The following is a 14,935-nucleotide window of genomic DNA, read 5'->3' as shown; positions in this document are numbered from 1 at the left end:
TCTGCCAGATGGCACTGCCTTTCACTGTGCGGCGTGAGGTCCTGGTCACTCCTTGTGCTCTCCCTCTCTTCTCCCCCCTGCCCACAACGCTTTGGCAAGTCCCTGTGAGCCTTCCTCCAGCGCCGTGCGTAAGGCTGTGTGCCGCGGCCATGCGCTTGGCTTCCTCTGTCTCCTTGTATTGAGAAGTAGAGTTGTTTGTGGAGGGGAAATTGATACCACTGTCTTTATTTCTTTCTTTTTTGAAAATTGATTCTCAATTGGCCACCATGGCAAGTATGTAGAAGCAAAACAAAACCACATATTCAGAATTTAAAAAAAATAAACGTTTTCACCCTTTGAGCACACTTTCAAATACAGCCATGCATGTTTTGAATGATTTTGACAAATCATATTTGAAACTTTGGACTTTCCCCTCATTCATATCATACATGTGAACTGAAGAGCGATTTATATATGGGGAATGAGCTATGGATTGCAAATTTGAAGCAGTAATGGAGAAGTGATGAATTTCAACATTCATTCATTCCTTTTCAACTATTTTCAGACATCTCAGTTGCTTACACCTGTTCAGCTTTTACTTTATATCTTAACTAATGGTAGTGGATCTTGTGAGGGTATTTTTTTTCCCTCTGTTTTTTTTTTTTTTTACAAAGTCAAGACTCTTGGAAGAGCAAGAACACAGAATGGATCAGAACTCGACAGAACAAAAGGAACAACAGAAATAGAAGGGGGAAATGCCACAGCAGGGCCAAGGGACAAAATGGGCAGAGATAGGAAACAAGGGATGCGGGTAAGGATGGGATTATTGATCTACTCATCGGCTCATCTACTATCTTTGAGAGTAGGGAAAAATGCAGAGGTGGATAAGAAGGTAAAACTGCAAATTTGGTGGGTGGGTGGTGGGTACATGGTTTCATGGGTGTAGAGTATCATGGTTTTGGATAGGGGATGATCTCACATGGTGGTGAATAATTGTCTGGAAGACCTGGAGGTAAGGCTGAGATTGAAGAGTATGTGGAAGTTGATTCCAAAGGTGGAGAAGAAAAGAGAAACAAATGAGGAGGTGAGCAGTGATTCTGGATTTTGGTCATTTCACGATAAGGGGGTTAATGATGGACCACGTGTGCCCTGTAGAAACATGGGGGTGACAAAGCACAGAGAGGGCAAGAGAGTGAAAGACCCCCAAAAAATAGAGGCAGAAGAAAAAGAGAGATGACCGAACTGTCTGTAATGGCAAAGCTTCATCGTGGGAGATTTGAATGATCTTGAAGACCTTGGTTTCCACGGCGTCAAGCTGAGCAAGATGTAAGGCAGGGGAGCGAGCCCAGAGGGGAGAGCAGTACTCCATCAAGCAGCAGATGAAAGCCTTGTTGATGGATAGTTGTTCAGATGTGCCAAAGAAAGGCTTTGTACGATGGAGGATGCCCAGTCGGCAGCTGGTTTTAGAAGCCAATTTTGAAATGTGGTTTCCCAAGAATGATCATTGCTGATAGGTGAGACCCAAGAGTTGAATGACTGAACTTCCTCAAGAGGATTGATAAGAAAGTAGATCGGAGAGTTTGCTGGACTGTCCTTTCAGAGAGGGATCATGAGAGAGTGAGATTTGTCTGGATTGAAAGACATATTCCAAGTGGTTGACCAGCTTGTGATTTTTTTTTTTTCCCCCCAAGGTCTGAAGAGAGGGAAGAGGCTGCAGCCTGCCTGTCTCAACAACAAGGGATGTCACAGCATAGAATGAAGTCATCTGTAAATAGATAAAGACGATTTTTCAGAGAGTCAGAGAGGTCGTTGATGAAGATCAGGAAAAGGAATAGGCCCAGAACACTGCCTTTGAGCATTCCAGCCTTGACAAGGAGAGGATATTAAAGGATTCCGTTGAGAGCCGCGCAGCTCTGAGAGGAGAGGAAGTCAGTAAGCCATGTGTATAGTTGGCATTGAATGCCATAGGCAGAGATTTTGGAGAGTCGGGCAGGATGGCAGACTGTATCAAAAGCACGAGATATGTCCAGAGAGATGGCCCTGATCTCATGTCTGCCCTTGAAGGCCTCCATCCATTGTCGGGTGAGTAGAAGCAGCCTGTCCAAGGTGGAGTGACGTGGTCTAAATCCAAATTGGTGATCTGAGATGAGGTTGCTGGTGAAAAGGAAATTTTTCACATCAATTGCAATGATAGATTCCACAGCCTTGCTTATGATTGGAAGTATGCTGAGAGGTCTGCAGTAAAGTGGATCATTTTTGACACCTTTTTATGTAACGCAGTGATGTTGGCAGATTTCCAAGCCGATGGAAGATGACATAGTGCAAATGACAAGGTGAGAAGGGCAGAGAGAGGATGTACAAGAGCAGCAGAGCAGGTTTTTAGGACATGTGAGCTGATGCCGTCCAATCCAGTGGCAGTCAGAGTCAAGGGTTGAAACAAACTTCTCCACCTTCTCAGAGACAAAAGACACATGGTCCAGGAGCAGTTGAGTAAGACGGGGAAGGATGGGTACCGAGAGTGAGGGGTTGGGGATCTGAGATTTGGAAGGAAACACAGAATCGAGGCATTTGACCTTTTCAAGAGCAGAGTCTGCTGTGGTTCCATTTTAAGTGAGGGGGAGATAGAAAGGGAGCATACGCCAGTGACTTAACAAGGTGCCACCGGGTTTTAGAGGAGGGAGACAAGTTTGAAAGTTCTTTCTCGATGTTGGACAGATGTTGTTTTCTGGCTCTCCTGATAGAAGACACACACACTTGTTGCGGACTTTGTGGAATGCAGTGAGATTGCCTTCAGTTGTGATTGCCTTCCAGGAAGAGAAGGCAAGTCGTTTCAGAGGAACTACCTGACCAAAGGAATCAGTTTATCATGGGCAGGAAAGAGGGTAGGATAATTGAAGACGAAATGGGATTAATCTGCGTATGAGAGAGAACAGGTTTTGTGGAAAAATTCCCAGGCTGCTGAGTTAACATCAGGGGCAGTAGATTTGGAGACCAGTCCTGAAATGAAATGGTTGCTTTGCAGGCCCTGCCAATCTGCTTGAGTGAAATGTCAGACTTGCTGGCGCTGAGACAGCTCTGAGAATAGCCAGAGAGATATTGCCTTTCACAAGCATATGATCAGATAATCCAATTGGAGCAGAGGAAGAGCAGGAGGCCTTTATGGGAAAGTTAGTCATCACCAAGTCCAGAAGAGAGGATTTTCCATTTGGAGAAATCCCTGTGAGCAAGTTCACAGTTTGAGTCGGTCCCATGGAGCCACAGAAATCCTTTGCTGAAGTGACATTACTGGTAAGACAGAGGTACCAACACCCAGCCAAGTTGTATGGTGACAATTGAAATCACCACATATGAGGAAGAGAGAGTTTGGATGAGTAGTTAAAAGTTTGTCCATGTTATCTTTGAGAGATGTAGATGGAGTCATCACTGTTAGAACGACGGTACAACACACAGATGAACAAGAGGTGGGAGCGGAGGAGAAATAGCAGCCAGAGGTACTCCTGGGGGTTGGTCAGTGTAAGATCAGTACAAGAGCAGTGAGAAATTGAGTTCTTCATGAAAAGTGCAACTCCACCACCAGGGCGTGGTTCAGGCCTATCAAATCAGAGTACACAATGCATGGGATATTTTATGTTAAGAGCTTTTAAAGGAAGAAACGTTTTATTCAGTAAAGATTCAGTTTGGGGATTTTGAAAAGGAGATGGAAAAGGTAATGAAGGAGAAACTGCATCACAGATTGAGTTCGTTTTTGTTTTTAGATCCTCATGGAGGATCTCTAAGTCTTACTCACGTTGTTGTTCTTGTGGACTTTTTTGTTTCACAGCCTACAGTTTTCATTGAAACTTCCTGAAACTTGGCGTATATATGTAAAAATACCCTGCACAGGCAGTAACCATCTCCGATTTTGAAAATTCCTCCTGGAAAAAAAGTTATGACGTCAAAATATCTCCGCAAATGGAAATCGCCTTAAAAAATATCTCCGAAGCTAGGCAAGCTTTTTGAATTCTGTTTGTAGGAATCGAACAGGGCATTAGCAGAAATGAATTACCGCACATATGATGCATCACTATGATGTCATATCAATTTTTATGACGTCATTCCTATTTTTTGACATTTTTTGTTTCACAACCCAGAGTTTTCATCGGATCTTCGTGAAACTTGCCATGTATATGCAGAAAGCCCACGCGCAGGCAGTAACCATCTCGGATTTTGGAAATTCTTCCTAGAAAAAAAGTTGACGTTATAATATCGCCGCTAATGGAAATCGCCTATACCATTATCTCCGAAACTAGGCAAGCTGTTTGAATTTTGTTTGCGGGAATCAAGCCGGGCATAAGCACAGATAATTTATCGCAAACCTGATACATCACAATGACGTCATATTCGTTTTTATGACGTCATCATTAAGAGGACGAGGATCTTAGCTCATTTGAGCTTGTTTGTTGTCATTGTGTGTTTTTTTGTTGTTGTTTTTTTTGGAGTGAAGAGTGTTTTTGGTTATTTGTATTTTTTTGGAGTGAAGAGGGGTAAAGAGTTAAGCTGAGAGATTAGAAATAACAATACCTGGGAGACGAGGATTAAAAACGAAGCATGTGAAATCAAAAACTGAGGCAAAAACAATAACCCGGCTATCCCAGCCCAACACAATAGGCTGGACTTTACTAGGCACACAAATTTGACAATTAAATACAACAAGGTATGGTCTGACACAGAAAATTGGATGTAAACATGACCACCTAATAGGGCACTCGGAGGAGCACATACCTCCGCCATGTAATGCCTTATCCACGAGAACATATCTGGCCCAATACATTTTTGAAATATCATGCTCTATATCATTTTTGGCCCTATCTCTCAATGGTGAAGAATCACTTAAAAAATTAAATAATTGTCGTATTCAGATTCAGATCCGGATCTTCACCAAAATTGAATCGATTCTTCCTTGTCACACACCCAACGTGTCCACCAATTTTTATCCGAATCCATTCACAACTTGTTGAGATATCGTGCTATATATCATTTTTGGCCCCATCTCTCAATGGTGAAGAATCACCTTAAAAATTCTAGTTGTTGGATCCAGATCCAGATCTTCACCAAAGTCTAATCAGTTCATCCTTTTCACACACCCAACCTGTCCACAAAATTTCATCAGAGTCCGAGATATCCTGCACACAAACAAACAGACAGAAAGAGGGGGGGGGTGAAAACGTAACCTTCTTCACCTTTTCTGGCGGAGGTAACAACACAGGAATGAAAACTAGAACGGCACTCGATAGAGCACATTCCTCTGCCAGGTTGAACAGTTTACGTTTTGTATCCCATTGTTTGGCCAGATCTGCATCTGGACCTTGTTCTTGCCACCTATCCAACCAAGTTTTGTCATCATCCATCCACCACTTTTTGAAATATCAATATATCGTGTTATATATAGCTTATAGCCCCATCTCTCTGTGGTTGTTTCATATGTAGTTTGTGGCTTCTTCGCTGCATCATTTCTGGAAGTGATCTGTACCGCTGATGCAGTGCTCCTGTTACCAGTAAACTGGTACTCATTTTGCGAACCTTGGAAGGATGTCAGGCTGAGTCAATCCACTTGATGTTATTTCAATGGAACTCCAGGAGCGCAAACTCAAGACCCTAAGATGTTAAGCCAGCTATCTTAACTGTTAACCCAACACTAGGCTTATCTCTCAATGGTGAAGAATCACTGAAAAATGTGTTTTTTTTTAAATTGCAGTATTCAGATCCGGATCTTCACCAAAATCTAAACAATTCGTCCTTGTCACACATCCAATGGGTCCACCAAATTTCGGCTGAATCCACCCATACCTTTTTGAGATATCCTGCTCACAGGCAAACAGGAGTGAAAACATAACCTCTGTTCACCTTTGGTGGTGGAGCGAATAAAACAGTAAAATACAATGCATCTGGTCCAGGAAGCTTGGCTTTGTTGAGCTGGAGAGAGTAACTCAGACTCATTGAACAACCAACACCTGTGGAGCAACCCCGAACTTGCCCAAGTTCTGGGTTGCTCAACGAGTGTTGCTGGTTTGTGAGCAACCGTAAATGTGCAATTGGAGTGATAGTAAAAGTGGGAAGAGGAGTATATGGGACATGCAAGGAGTGGAGGTATCAAAAATTTTGTTGTCTTGCATACTTACTATGTCTGTTGTCCTGTTTGTTCAAGCAGCAGAAAAAAAGCAAACTCAACACAGAAACGAACTGTAGAATTGACACAGGCTATCCCAAAATATATTTTTCTTGGTTATTTTCAGTTGGTTTGAAAAGCAACTTTTAATACAGACAAATTATACGAGATTATACCTTTCATGCAGACAGACTCGCATAAAATGCAGTCAACTTTCTTTGGTGTGGGTGGGGCTTTAGTTTTCCAAAGCTGCCGGCTCGAGCAAGAGAACACGGCCAGAGGAAGTCGGGCTTGGATACAAGGGCTGACAAGACCCACAATAGGAAGCACGTATAAAATTCAATGTCTGGAAAAATTCAAAATAACGTGAAGTTTTCCATCGGTCAAGACATGTCACACTATTCCGCCCGTGCCGTTAAAATGTCCACCCCACAGTTGTGGCCTAATGTGTTAAACTGGCAAGGTGCTTGCACAATCCTTTTTAATTTTTGTCATGGCTGCACCACTGCAGGCCATCGCAATTTCATTGTAATGCAAAATTGTGCAGTATTTGCTATGAATCGTCTTTTTCTTATTATTGTACTTTTATGCATGTTGTGCTTTGGTGTTTTTTTTTTTTTTTTCGATTAACCTTTTCCATTAATTTTCTTTCATGCCTTCATCTCTCCCTAAACTGTTTCCTGCAGTTAACTTGTTACTTGCATGCCTATATTTCATCTATTCTTTTTTTCCTATCATTCGGTTGGTGTGCTGTTCCATTATTTCTTTGCATTCGATGTTCCTGACTTCATGCATGTCTTCCTGATGTCTTTGGTTTGAATTCCCTGCTGTGCTTGAAAACCATCATGATGTGATTACACACTTTCCAATGGAATAAACACATGTGGACGTGGCCAGTGTACACCAGTGACACACCTGAGTTTGTAGCTTTGTTGTGGCGGCACAAGTGTTGCTAATATGACCCTTGCATGACGTTGTAGTTTCCGTAACAATTCAGTGCACTTCCTGTGTTTCATCTCCCACAGGAAGCTGCTCTTCCTGAATCTTCCTCCATGGATTTCTCAGCTATCAAAGAACTTGATGCCATCACCAATGAGATAGTGGATGTCCAGGGGTAAGGGATTGACTGATGCTAGAAATGCAGGAAAAAATTCTCATTAATTGAAACACCTCTACTCTGAAAAATCATTATGTTGTTCTTACCTCTCCTACTTATTCACCTTCTTTTCACAACTTCTCATTATCATTTATTTATTTTATTTCACCGATGCTTGAATATTTATCATGTACTTTTCTGCTTCCACCTCTTGATTGTCTGTTTGTTGCACCATCCTCTAAACAGTGATGACTCCATTTATCTGTCTCTCTGTCTCTCTGTCTCTCTCTCTCTCTCTCTCTCTCTCTCTCTCTCTCTCTCTCTCTCTCTCTCTCTCTCTCTCTCTCTCTCTCTCTCTCTCTCTCTCTCTCTCTCTCTCTCTCTCTCTCTCTCTCTCTCTCTCTCTCTCTCTCTCTCTCTCTCTCTCTCTCTCTCTCTCTCTCTCTCTCTCTCTCTCTCTCTCTCTCTCTCTCTCTCTCTCTCTCTCTCTCTCTCTCTCTCTCTCTCTCTCTCTCTCTCTCTCTCTCTCTGTCTGTCTGTCTGTCTGTCTGTCTGTCTGTCTGTCTGTCTGTCTGTCTGTCTGTCTGTCTCTCTCTGTCTCTCTCTGTCTCTCTCTGTCTCTCTCTGTCTCTCTCTGTCTCTCTCTGTCTCTCTCTGTCTCTCTCTGTCTGTCTCTGTCTGTCTCTGTCTCTGTCTCTCTCTGTCAAGGCTGGAGTGCCACAAGGCAGTGTTCTGAGACCTGTCATATTTCTAATATTCTTAAATCATCTCTCTGACTCTGGAAAATCCTCTTTCTCACTTTATTGATGACTTCACCCTCTGCCATAACACGCCTCATCCTTCAGATAAGCAGGCAACAGCCTCTTCCTTCTTTGCAGACTGATCTAGTTATAAGCTGGTCAAATACTTGGAATATGTCTTTTAATACTAAGAAATCCCACACACTCACTGTCTTTCTCTGAAAGGACCATCTACTTTCCTAACAATCCCTTCGAAGAAGTTCAGTATCTCAAACTCTTAGGTTTCAGTATCAGCCATTATCTTTGTTGGGCAAACCACATTTCTAATTTGCATCCAAAGCCATTTGCTTATTGGGCATTCTGTGTCCTGCAAAGTCCTTCCTTGGCACACTGAACTCTTATCCACCTTCAAGCCTTCATGCACAGCTTGATGAAGTACTGCTCTCTCCTTTGGGCTGTCGTCCCTGCCTCACGTATTGCTCATCTTGACGCCGTGGAAACCAAGGCCTTCATGATTATTGGAATCTCCCTTAAGAAGCTGAGTCGATGGGCCTATCACTTTCACATCAGAGAGAGGTCAGTGGTCTCTATAACTTAATTTTTGCCCTTTCTCATCTTGCACCCTCTGCTCTTTCCCTGCACTTTCACTCTGAGCTTTCTGCAGGATTCACAAGGTCTGCCAACAACTCCCTTCTCCAAAAACGAGAATCTCTGCTCACCTCCACTAATTCATTCCTCTTTTCTTCCACCCGTGGAATCGATATCCACATTCTCGTCAATCTTATTGTTCCCTCCAGGTTTTCAACACAGCTGTTCATCACCATCTCAGATCTTCTCCCATCCAAAAAATGATCTTTTCTTCCCCCGTTAACTCTCTCCAAGCCCACCTCTTTCCAACTTTCATATTTTCCTTCCTGTCTTCTTTGTCCATCTTATCCACCCTCTGTGTCCCCCCTTAGTCCTCATTCTTCCTCACATTCCTTATCTTCGAATTCTCTGTATTTTGTTCCTCAACCCTGCTGTTGTGTGTTGCCTCCCTCTCTTTCTGCTGCTCTCTTTGTTCTGTTGCTTTCTAATCCATTCTATGTTCATGTTCTTCCATGAGCATTTTTTTTTTCAAATGATGTCTAACTCATCAATCCTTCTCTTTTCCCTCTCCTTTTCATTCATCCCTTCACATACCCACTCACTCTGCTCCTCTGTTTTCCCATTCAGAAAAAATTAAACTTCCTTTGCCCTTACCTTCACCCTGCTCTGGTTTTCTAACCCTGTTATGTTGCTGCTTTTCTCACTCTTATTCCTGTTTCTTCTCAATCTGTCCCCCCCCCCCAACCACCTCTCACTCCATGAATTTAAACCTTTTTAAATTACATTTTTAAAGTGTTCAAACTTCTTACATCCTTACTTTCACATCCCTTTCTCCCATTCTGCTTTCCTTTTTCCCTTCCTTTTTGATCCATCACTGGATCACTCGCAAACTCATGCCTCATCCACCATCGTGTTCACATAGCAATGTCTTTTTTTGTGCCTTTAATCATCACCTCCCCTCATTGCTCTCTCCATGCCCCACCCCTCTTTGCTTCCTCCTTTCCCTGCCCCTTCTTTACTTCCTTCACTCCCAATAACCTCCTAGTTTCTTTCATGCCCCACCTCTTCTCTGATTCCCCAGCATCCCGCCCTTTCTCTGCTTCCCCAGCTTCCCGCCCCTTCTCTGCTTCCCCAGCATGTCCCGCCCCTTCTCTGCTTCCCCAGCGTCCCGCCCCCCCTCTCTGCTTCCCCAGCATCCCGCCCCTCTCTGCTTCCCCAGCGTCCCGCCCCTCTCTGCTTCCCCAGCGTCCCGCCCCCTCTCTGCTTCCCCAGCGTCCCGCCCCCTCTCCGCTTCCCCAGCATCCTGCCCCCTCTCCGCTTCCCCAGCATCCCGCCCCTTCTCCGCTTCCCCAGCATCCCGCCCCTTCTCCGCTTCCCCAGCATCCTGCCCCTTCTCTGCTTCCCCAGCAACCCAACCCGCCCCCTCTCTGCTTCCCCAGTATCCCGCCCCCTCTCTGCTTCCCCAGTATCCCGCCCCTTCTCTGCTTCCCCAGCATCCCGCCCCCTCTCTGCTTCCCCAGTATCCCGCCCCTTCTCTGCTTCTCCAGCGACCCGTCCCTTCTCTGTTGTTCGTGTTTCCCCCTTTCCATTTTGTTCCATTCTATTTTGCTCTCACTCTTCCACGAGTCTCGACCATGCATACAAAAACAAACCCTCCTTCCTCCACAATCCTCAAAAATCTTGTTCTTTCATTCCTTTTGCAATCCCTTTAACCTCACAAATAAGTTGCCTTTAGAGCCGATCTAAACACATGCTAAAGACAGAAAATGTGGTTTCAAAATTGTGTCATGTATTTGCCTTGCGTATTTATAGTTCTGCCAGCTCAGGCAGGAATTTTCAATCATGTAAAAATACAAGCCTTGCCTTTCTCTTCCCTCATAGTGACAGGTTGGCTCGATTCTGTGTCTCTTAAAAATGAGTGACAACAGTTCCCCACCTTTCCTCCTGCATTCGTGGATTCCAGCTGCTTCCTGTTCTATATTTTAAAAGATTTTAAAATGTTCAACAGGCAGGACAAATGTCAAAAAATATTGGAACATCTGAGGAAAGCTGCACAAGAAAGCACCTTCAGATATTCCCAGTGAAATATGCGGAGAACTGGGAATTAGCAAATTGCACTCAGGTGTAAATCTTCACTGACTTGTTCTTGTGTGTCTGTAACAAACAATATGGATGAGCTATTGAACAGGTTTGATTAATCGTACAAGGAAATGTAAGCACAGGAAAAGGCTATTTGATCCGGATTTATATATAGTTCCGCAAGCCGTCGATATAACTGGAGTGACGGAGGGAGAAAATCAAAAAGTCAGCCGCAATAAACAGGTCAAGACCGGGTCTGCGCCATAGCATAACATTGCAATGGGACACGTTTTATGTGTCCCATTGTCCACTCGTTACCTCCGCCACTGAGAGTGGACGGGGGTTATATTTTCACCCCTGTTTGTCTGTTTATCCGTCTCTCTGTCTGTCTGTGGGTGAGCAAGATATCTCAAAATGTTATGGACAGGTTCGGACAAAACTTTGTGGACAGGATGGGTGCGTGACATTTCCCCAGGCTAAAATGGTATTGTTTGAACTCTTGTATACAAGAGTTGTACTCTCCATACAGCATAGTTGTTAGCAGGTCAAGAGTTGGTAACAGATAACAGTAGTGTACAGAGAATTGAAATAGGAAGGGAATGCCTCGTTGGACTAATTGATTCGATTTTGAGTGAAGATCCGGATCCGGATACTCTAATTTTTACATGATTCTTTACCATTGAGAGATGGGGCCAAAAACGATATATAGCATGATATTTCAAAAAGTTGTGAACAAGTTATGACAAAACTTGGTCGATGTGTTTGGGTGTGTGACAAAAGCAAGCCGATTACATTTTGGTTCAGGTCTGGATGCAGATCCGGCCTATCAATGGGATACAAAACGTAAAGTGTTCAGCTTGGAGGAGGTATGCGCTCTACCAAGTGTTGTTCTCATTTTATTTTGTGCAATTCGGCAATTGTACATATCCAGAAATTGCCTTGTATAGATTGCACAAGAGGACGCTGAACCAGAAGGACTCGGACAACTCCCAAGTCATGTACTTTGTTGAACACAACTTCTGCATGGATGATAGCTTCTCAGGTGGTCGGCAAGGACTTGAGACTATCAAGTTACTCATAGATACTTGAACCATGTTAAAGTCAGCCAACTTGAATCTGCACAAGATTGTCTCAAGTGACCGTAAGGTAAGGGAATCCTTCCCTTGCTGTGATGGAGCCAGGTGTTTGCAAAATTTGCATCTCTGGCATGATGCCCTGCCTGCACAATGCTCCCTCAGCATTATATGGTCGATTGAAGATGACACTGTCATCTTCAAGGTGAAGCTGTAAGAGAAACCATTCACAGGCAAGGAGTATGAGCTAAAGTCAATAATATCTATTTTCCACTTGGTCTGCCACTTCCATCACTCGAAAGAGAAAGACCGTTTTGTAAGATCTCGCTCACAAGGATTCCAAGACCTCTGGTGCCGTTTATTGGGATGCAGCTCTGCCAGCGCATTCATACACTGCCTGGGAATCATGGAGACAGACTGCCCCAGCTGGAGAGCATTTGTATTCCAAGGTGTTGTCATCCACCTGATTTTGACATGATCGTAAGGAGATCACTACACGTGTTCTGATGCAAGCCTCTACTGTGGGTCGATTCATCCATCAGCATCACATTAATCACGCCTGTCAAGTTGCAGTTTCCTTCATAATTGGAAAAGCCAAGATGGCACCGACTAAAGTGACGGCTGTACCATGCCTCAGACTATGTGCTGCCGTGTTATCTATCCAGGTGGTCATGAAGGTTTGCCAATAATTGGATATCCCGATTGAAGCCATATACCATATTGCTGCACTAACTCAGATGTAGTGCTGGGCTTCATCTCAAATGATGCTAAGCATTTCCAGATGTATGTGGCAAACTGGGTTCAGCTGATGAGAAATATCTCCATGAACAGTGGTATCACATGAATACTCGTGTCAACCCAGCTGATATCGCATCTCAAAGAATGTCCAAGTTAACTATCACATTGTGGCTGTGTGGGCCGGACTTTCTTTCCGATACTAACCTTGAGAATTGTCTGCAATTCGTTGTGCAGTCTCCATTCTTGATGTTTGACAAACTTGAACTGAAATCTGAATCCAAGTCTGAAGAAAGACCTGATTGCTTGTCTAAAGTCAAGTACTATGCTGATAAGGAAATCGAGTTGGAAGTCGAGTCCGGAGGCAGTCCTGAAGTCATCACCAAGGTCAAGATCACTTGGCTAGATCCTCAAGGCTTGCGAACTGATCATTTCACTGGGTACTGCAAATGGCATTCAGCTAGAAGGGCCTTCGCTGTACTCATTCATTATATGAGGAGGTTCAAAGCTCGTATGTGACAATAGAGAGGCCTGTCCATCAAATAACATGAAGCAATGACTACTATCCTGGTTCAAGCTTCACAACATAGCATGTTCTTTGAAGATATTGTGATGCTACTGTCCTCCATAAAGAAATTGAATCCCTTCGCTAACTGTGCCAGATTAACTCATGTCGGACTCCTGTGCCACAGAAACTTTGGCATTTATAGAACGCATGCAATCCTACTCCCTCAAGACCACCTGTCTGTAGTGCTGACCAGACATCACCATGACAAGGTTTATCATTTTGGTGGAGGGACAACTCCAGTTGTCATACAAGCCGGTTATTGGATGACAATGGACGGTCGCTTGTCAGTAAACTCAACGAAAGTTGCATAACTTCTCAGAAGCTTTGAGGCTGTCTTGTCTAAAAGATGGCCAACCTCCTGGTAGACCATCTGTTTGAAGTTCCCCCTTTTACCAAATGTGGTTTTGATATCTTCAGCCTGTGGCAACTCATTGTGAGGAAAACTAAAGGTGGACCTGCGAACGCCAAATGTTGAATCATGATATTATTTTGTCTTTTAATTTTGGCCGTTCATCTTGATGTTATCGAATCCTTGGGCACATTCTTTTATCTTCACTCTGTGCAGATTCCTCGCTATAAACGGCCCTGTCAAACACCTTCACTGCGACCGTGGCTCAATCCTTGTCGGAGCTTACAATGAATTTGACGATCTCTGCCGTGCTACTGAAAACTACCTGAATGAAAACCTGTGCATCTGGGAATTTTATCCTCCCCTCACTTCACACTTTCCTATTATTAAATTTGGAGAGCGGAAATTGCCACAGTCTGTAAAGTGCTTTTTGAGCTCGGTCTGTATCAGCTCACCTACGATTTACTGGCTAGATTTGTTGCAGAAGCCAGTAATGTCATTAACTCCATCCATCCATCCATCCATTGGGACCATACTCTGTGCAGAGCATTGGTGCTGCCTAAGCAGTCTGCTTGGCTATTGGGCACATTCCTGGACAGGTCGCCACTCCGACACAGGGTACCAGCAAGCTGGCACTCATTTTGCCGACCTCGACAGGATGACAGGCAGAGTCAACCCCACCTGGTATTAATTCAACAGCGAGTAGGACTTGAACTCAGGATCCTTGGATCCCAAGCCCACCACCCTAACCATGAAGCCAACACCAGGCATACTCCATGCATATCACAGCGATTTCACCAGATGCAAATGACTTTCATCCCTTGTCTCCACCTATGTTATTGACAATGAAAACCATGCCTCGAGCATCTCCTCCCCAGGACTTTGTCACACGTGACTTGTATCGCTGGTCGCGCTTTAGATGTACAATATCTGGCAGACCTCTTTGGGCAAGATGGAGGAGAGAGTACCTGTCTGCTCAACAGGAAAGGACAAAATGGACAGACACGAAGCCCAACATCTCTGTCGGTGATGATGTTCTCATCAGCGACGAACAATTGGCCAGGAACAACTGGCTCCACGGTCGAGTTGTCCAAGCCATGACGAGCGCTGATAGACTCGAAAGGATCGTCAAAGTCCCTGTGGCAGTCGATTGTGAAGAAAACCTGACCCAAACCATTTGCTAAGCTGGTTAAAATCTTGTCCAAGGACTGTATCACATTTTTACTTACGAAATCTTTGATGACTTCCGTTTCTGTTTGTTACTTATCTACCAAGTGTTGTTCTCATTTTATTTTGTGCAATTCGGCAATTGTACATATCCAGCAATTGCCTAGTATAGATTGCACAAGAGGATTAAATCTTTAGATTTCGTAAGTATATTGATGACTTCCGTTTCTGTTTGTTTGTTACTGACGAAATCTAAAGATTTTGTAAGTATATTGATGCCTTCCGTTTCTGTTTGTTTGTTTGTTTGTAGGCACGATAACTCGAGAACGGAAGAAGCTACCAATGCCAAATTACACCACATGATTCAGGATTTGGATGGCTAGTGCTGATTAGATTTTGGTCAAAATCGGTCAAAG

At 43.8% G+C, this 14,935-nt stretch overlaps 1 protein-coding gene across 5 annotated transcripts in view; it reads left to right on the top strand.

Moving 5' to 3' along the window:
* The window catches only part of LOC147024977 (uncharacterized), a 196,278-nt gene that overhangs the window by 51,649 nt on the left and 129,694 nt on the right, over nt 1-14,935 (top strand). For 3 of the 5 annotated variants that reach the window (XM_085885470.1, XM_085885472.1, XM_085885468.1), the window contains exons 6-7: nt 9-128; nt 7,150-7,238. In XM_085885470.1, coding sequence (XP_085741596.1) covers nt 9-128; nt 7,150-7,238 — 209 coding nt within the window. The remainder of the gene's footprint in view (nt 1-8; nt 129-7,149; nt 7,239-14,935) is intronic. The other 2 variants (XM_085885469.1, XM_085885471.1) reach the window with 2 other exon arrangements.

Source organism: Eptatretus burgeri, chromosome 6, assembly GCF_056783735.1.
Source record: "Eptatretus burgeri isolate ZD-2024b chromosome 6, Ebu_testis_v1, whole genome shotgun sequence".
NCBI lineage: Eukaryota > Metazoa > Chordata > Myxini > Myxiniformes > Myxinidae > Eptatretus > Eptatretus burgeri.
This window is presented reverse-complemented; position numbering and strand designations above follow the sequence as displayed.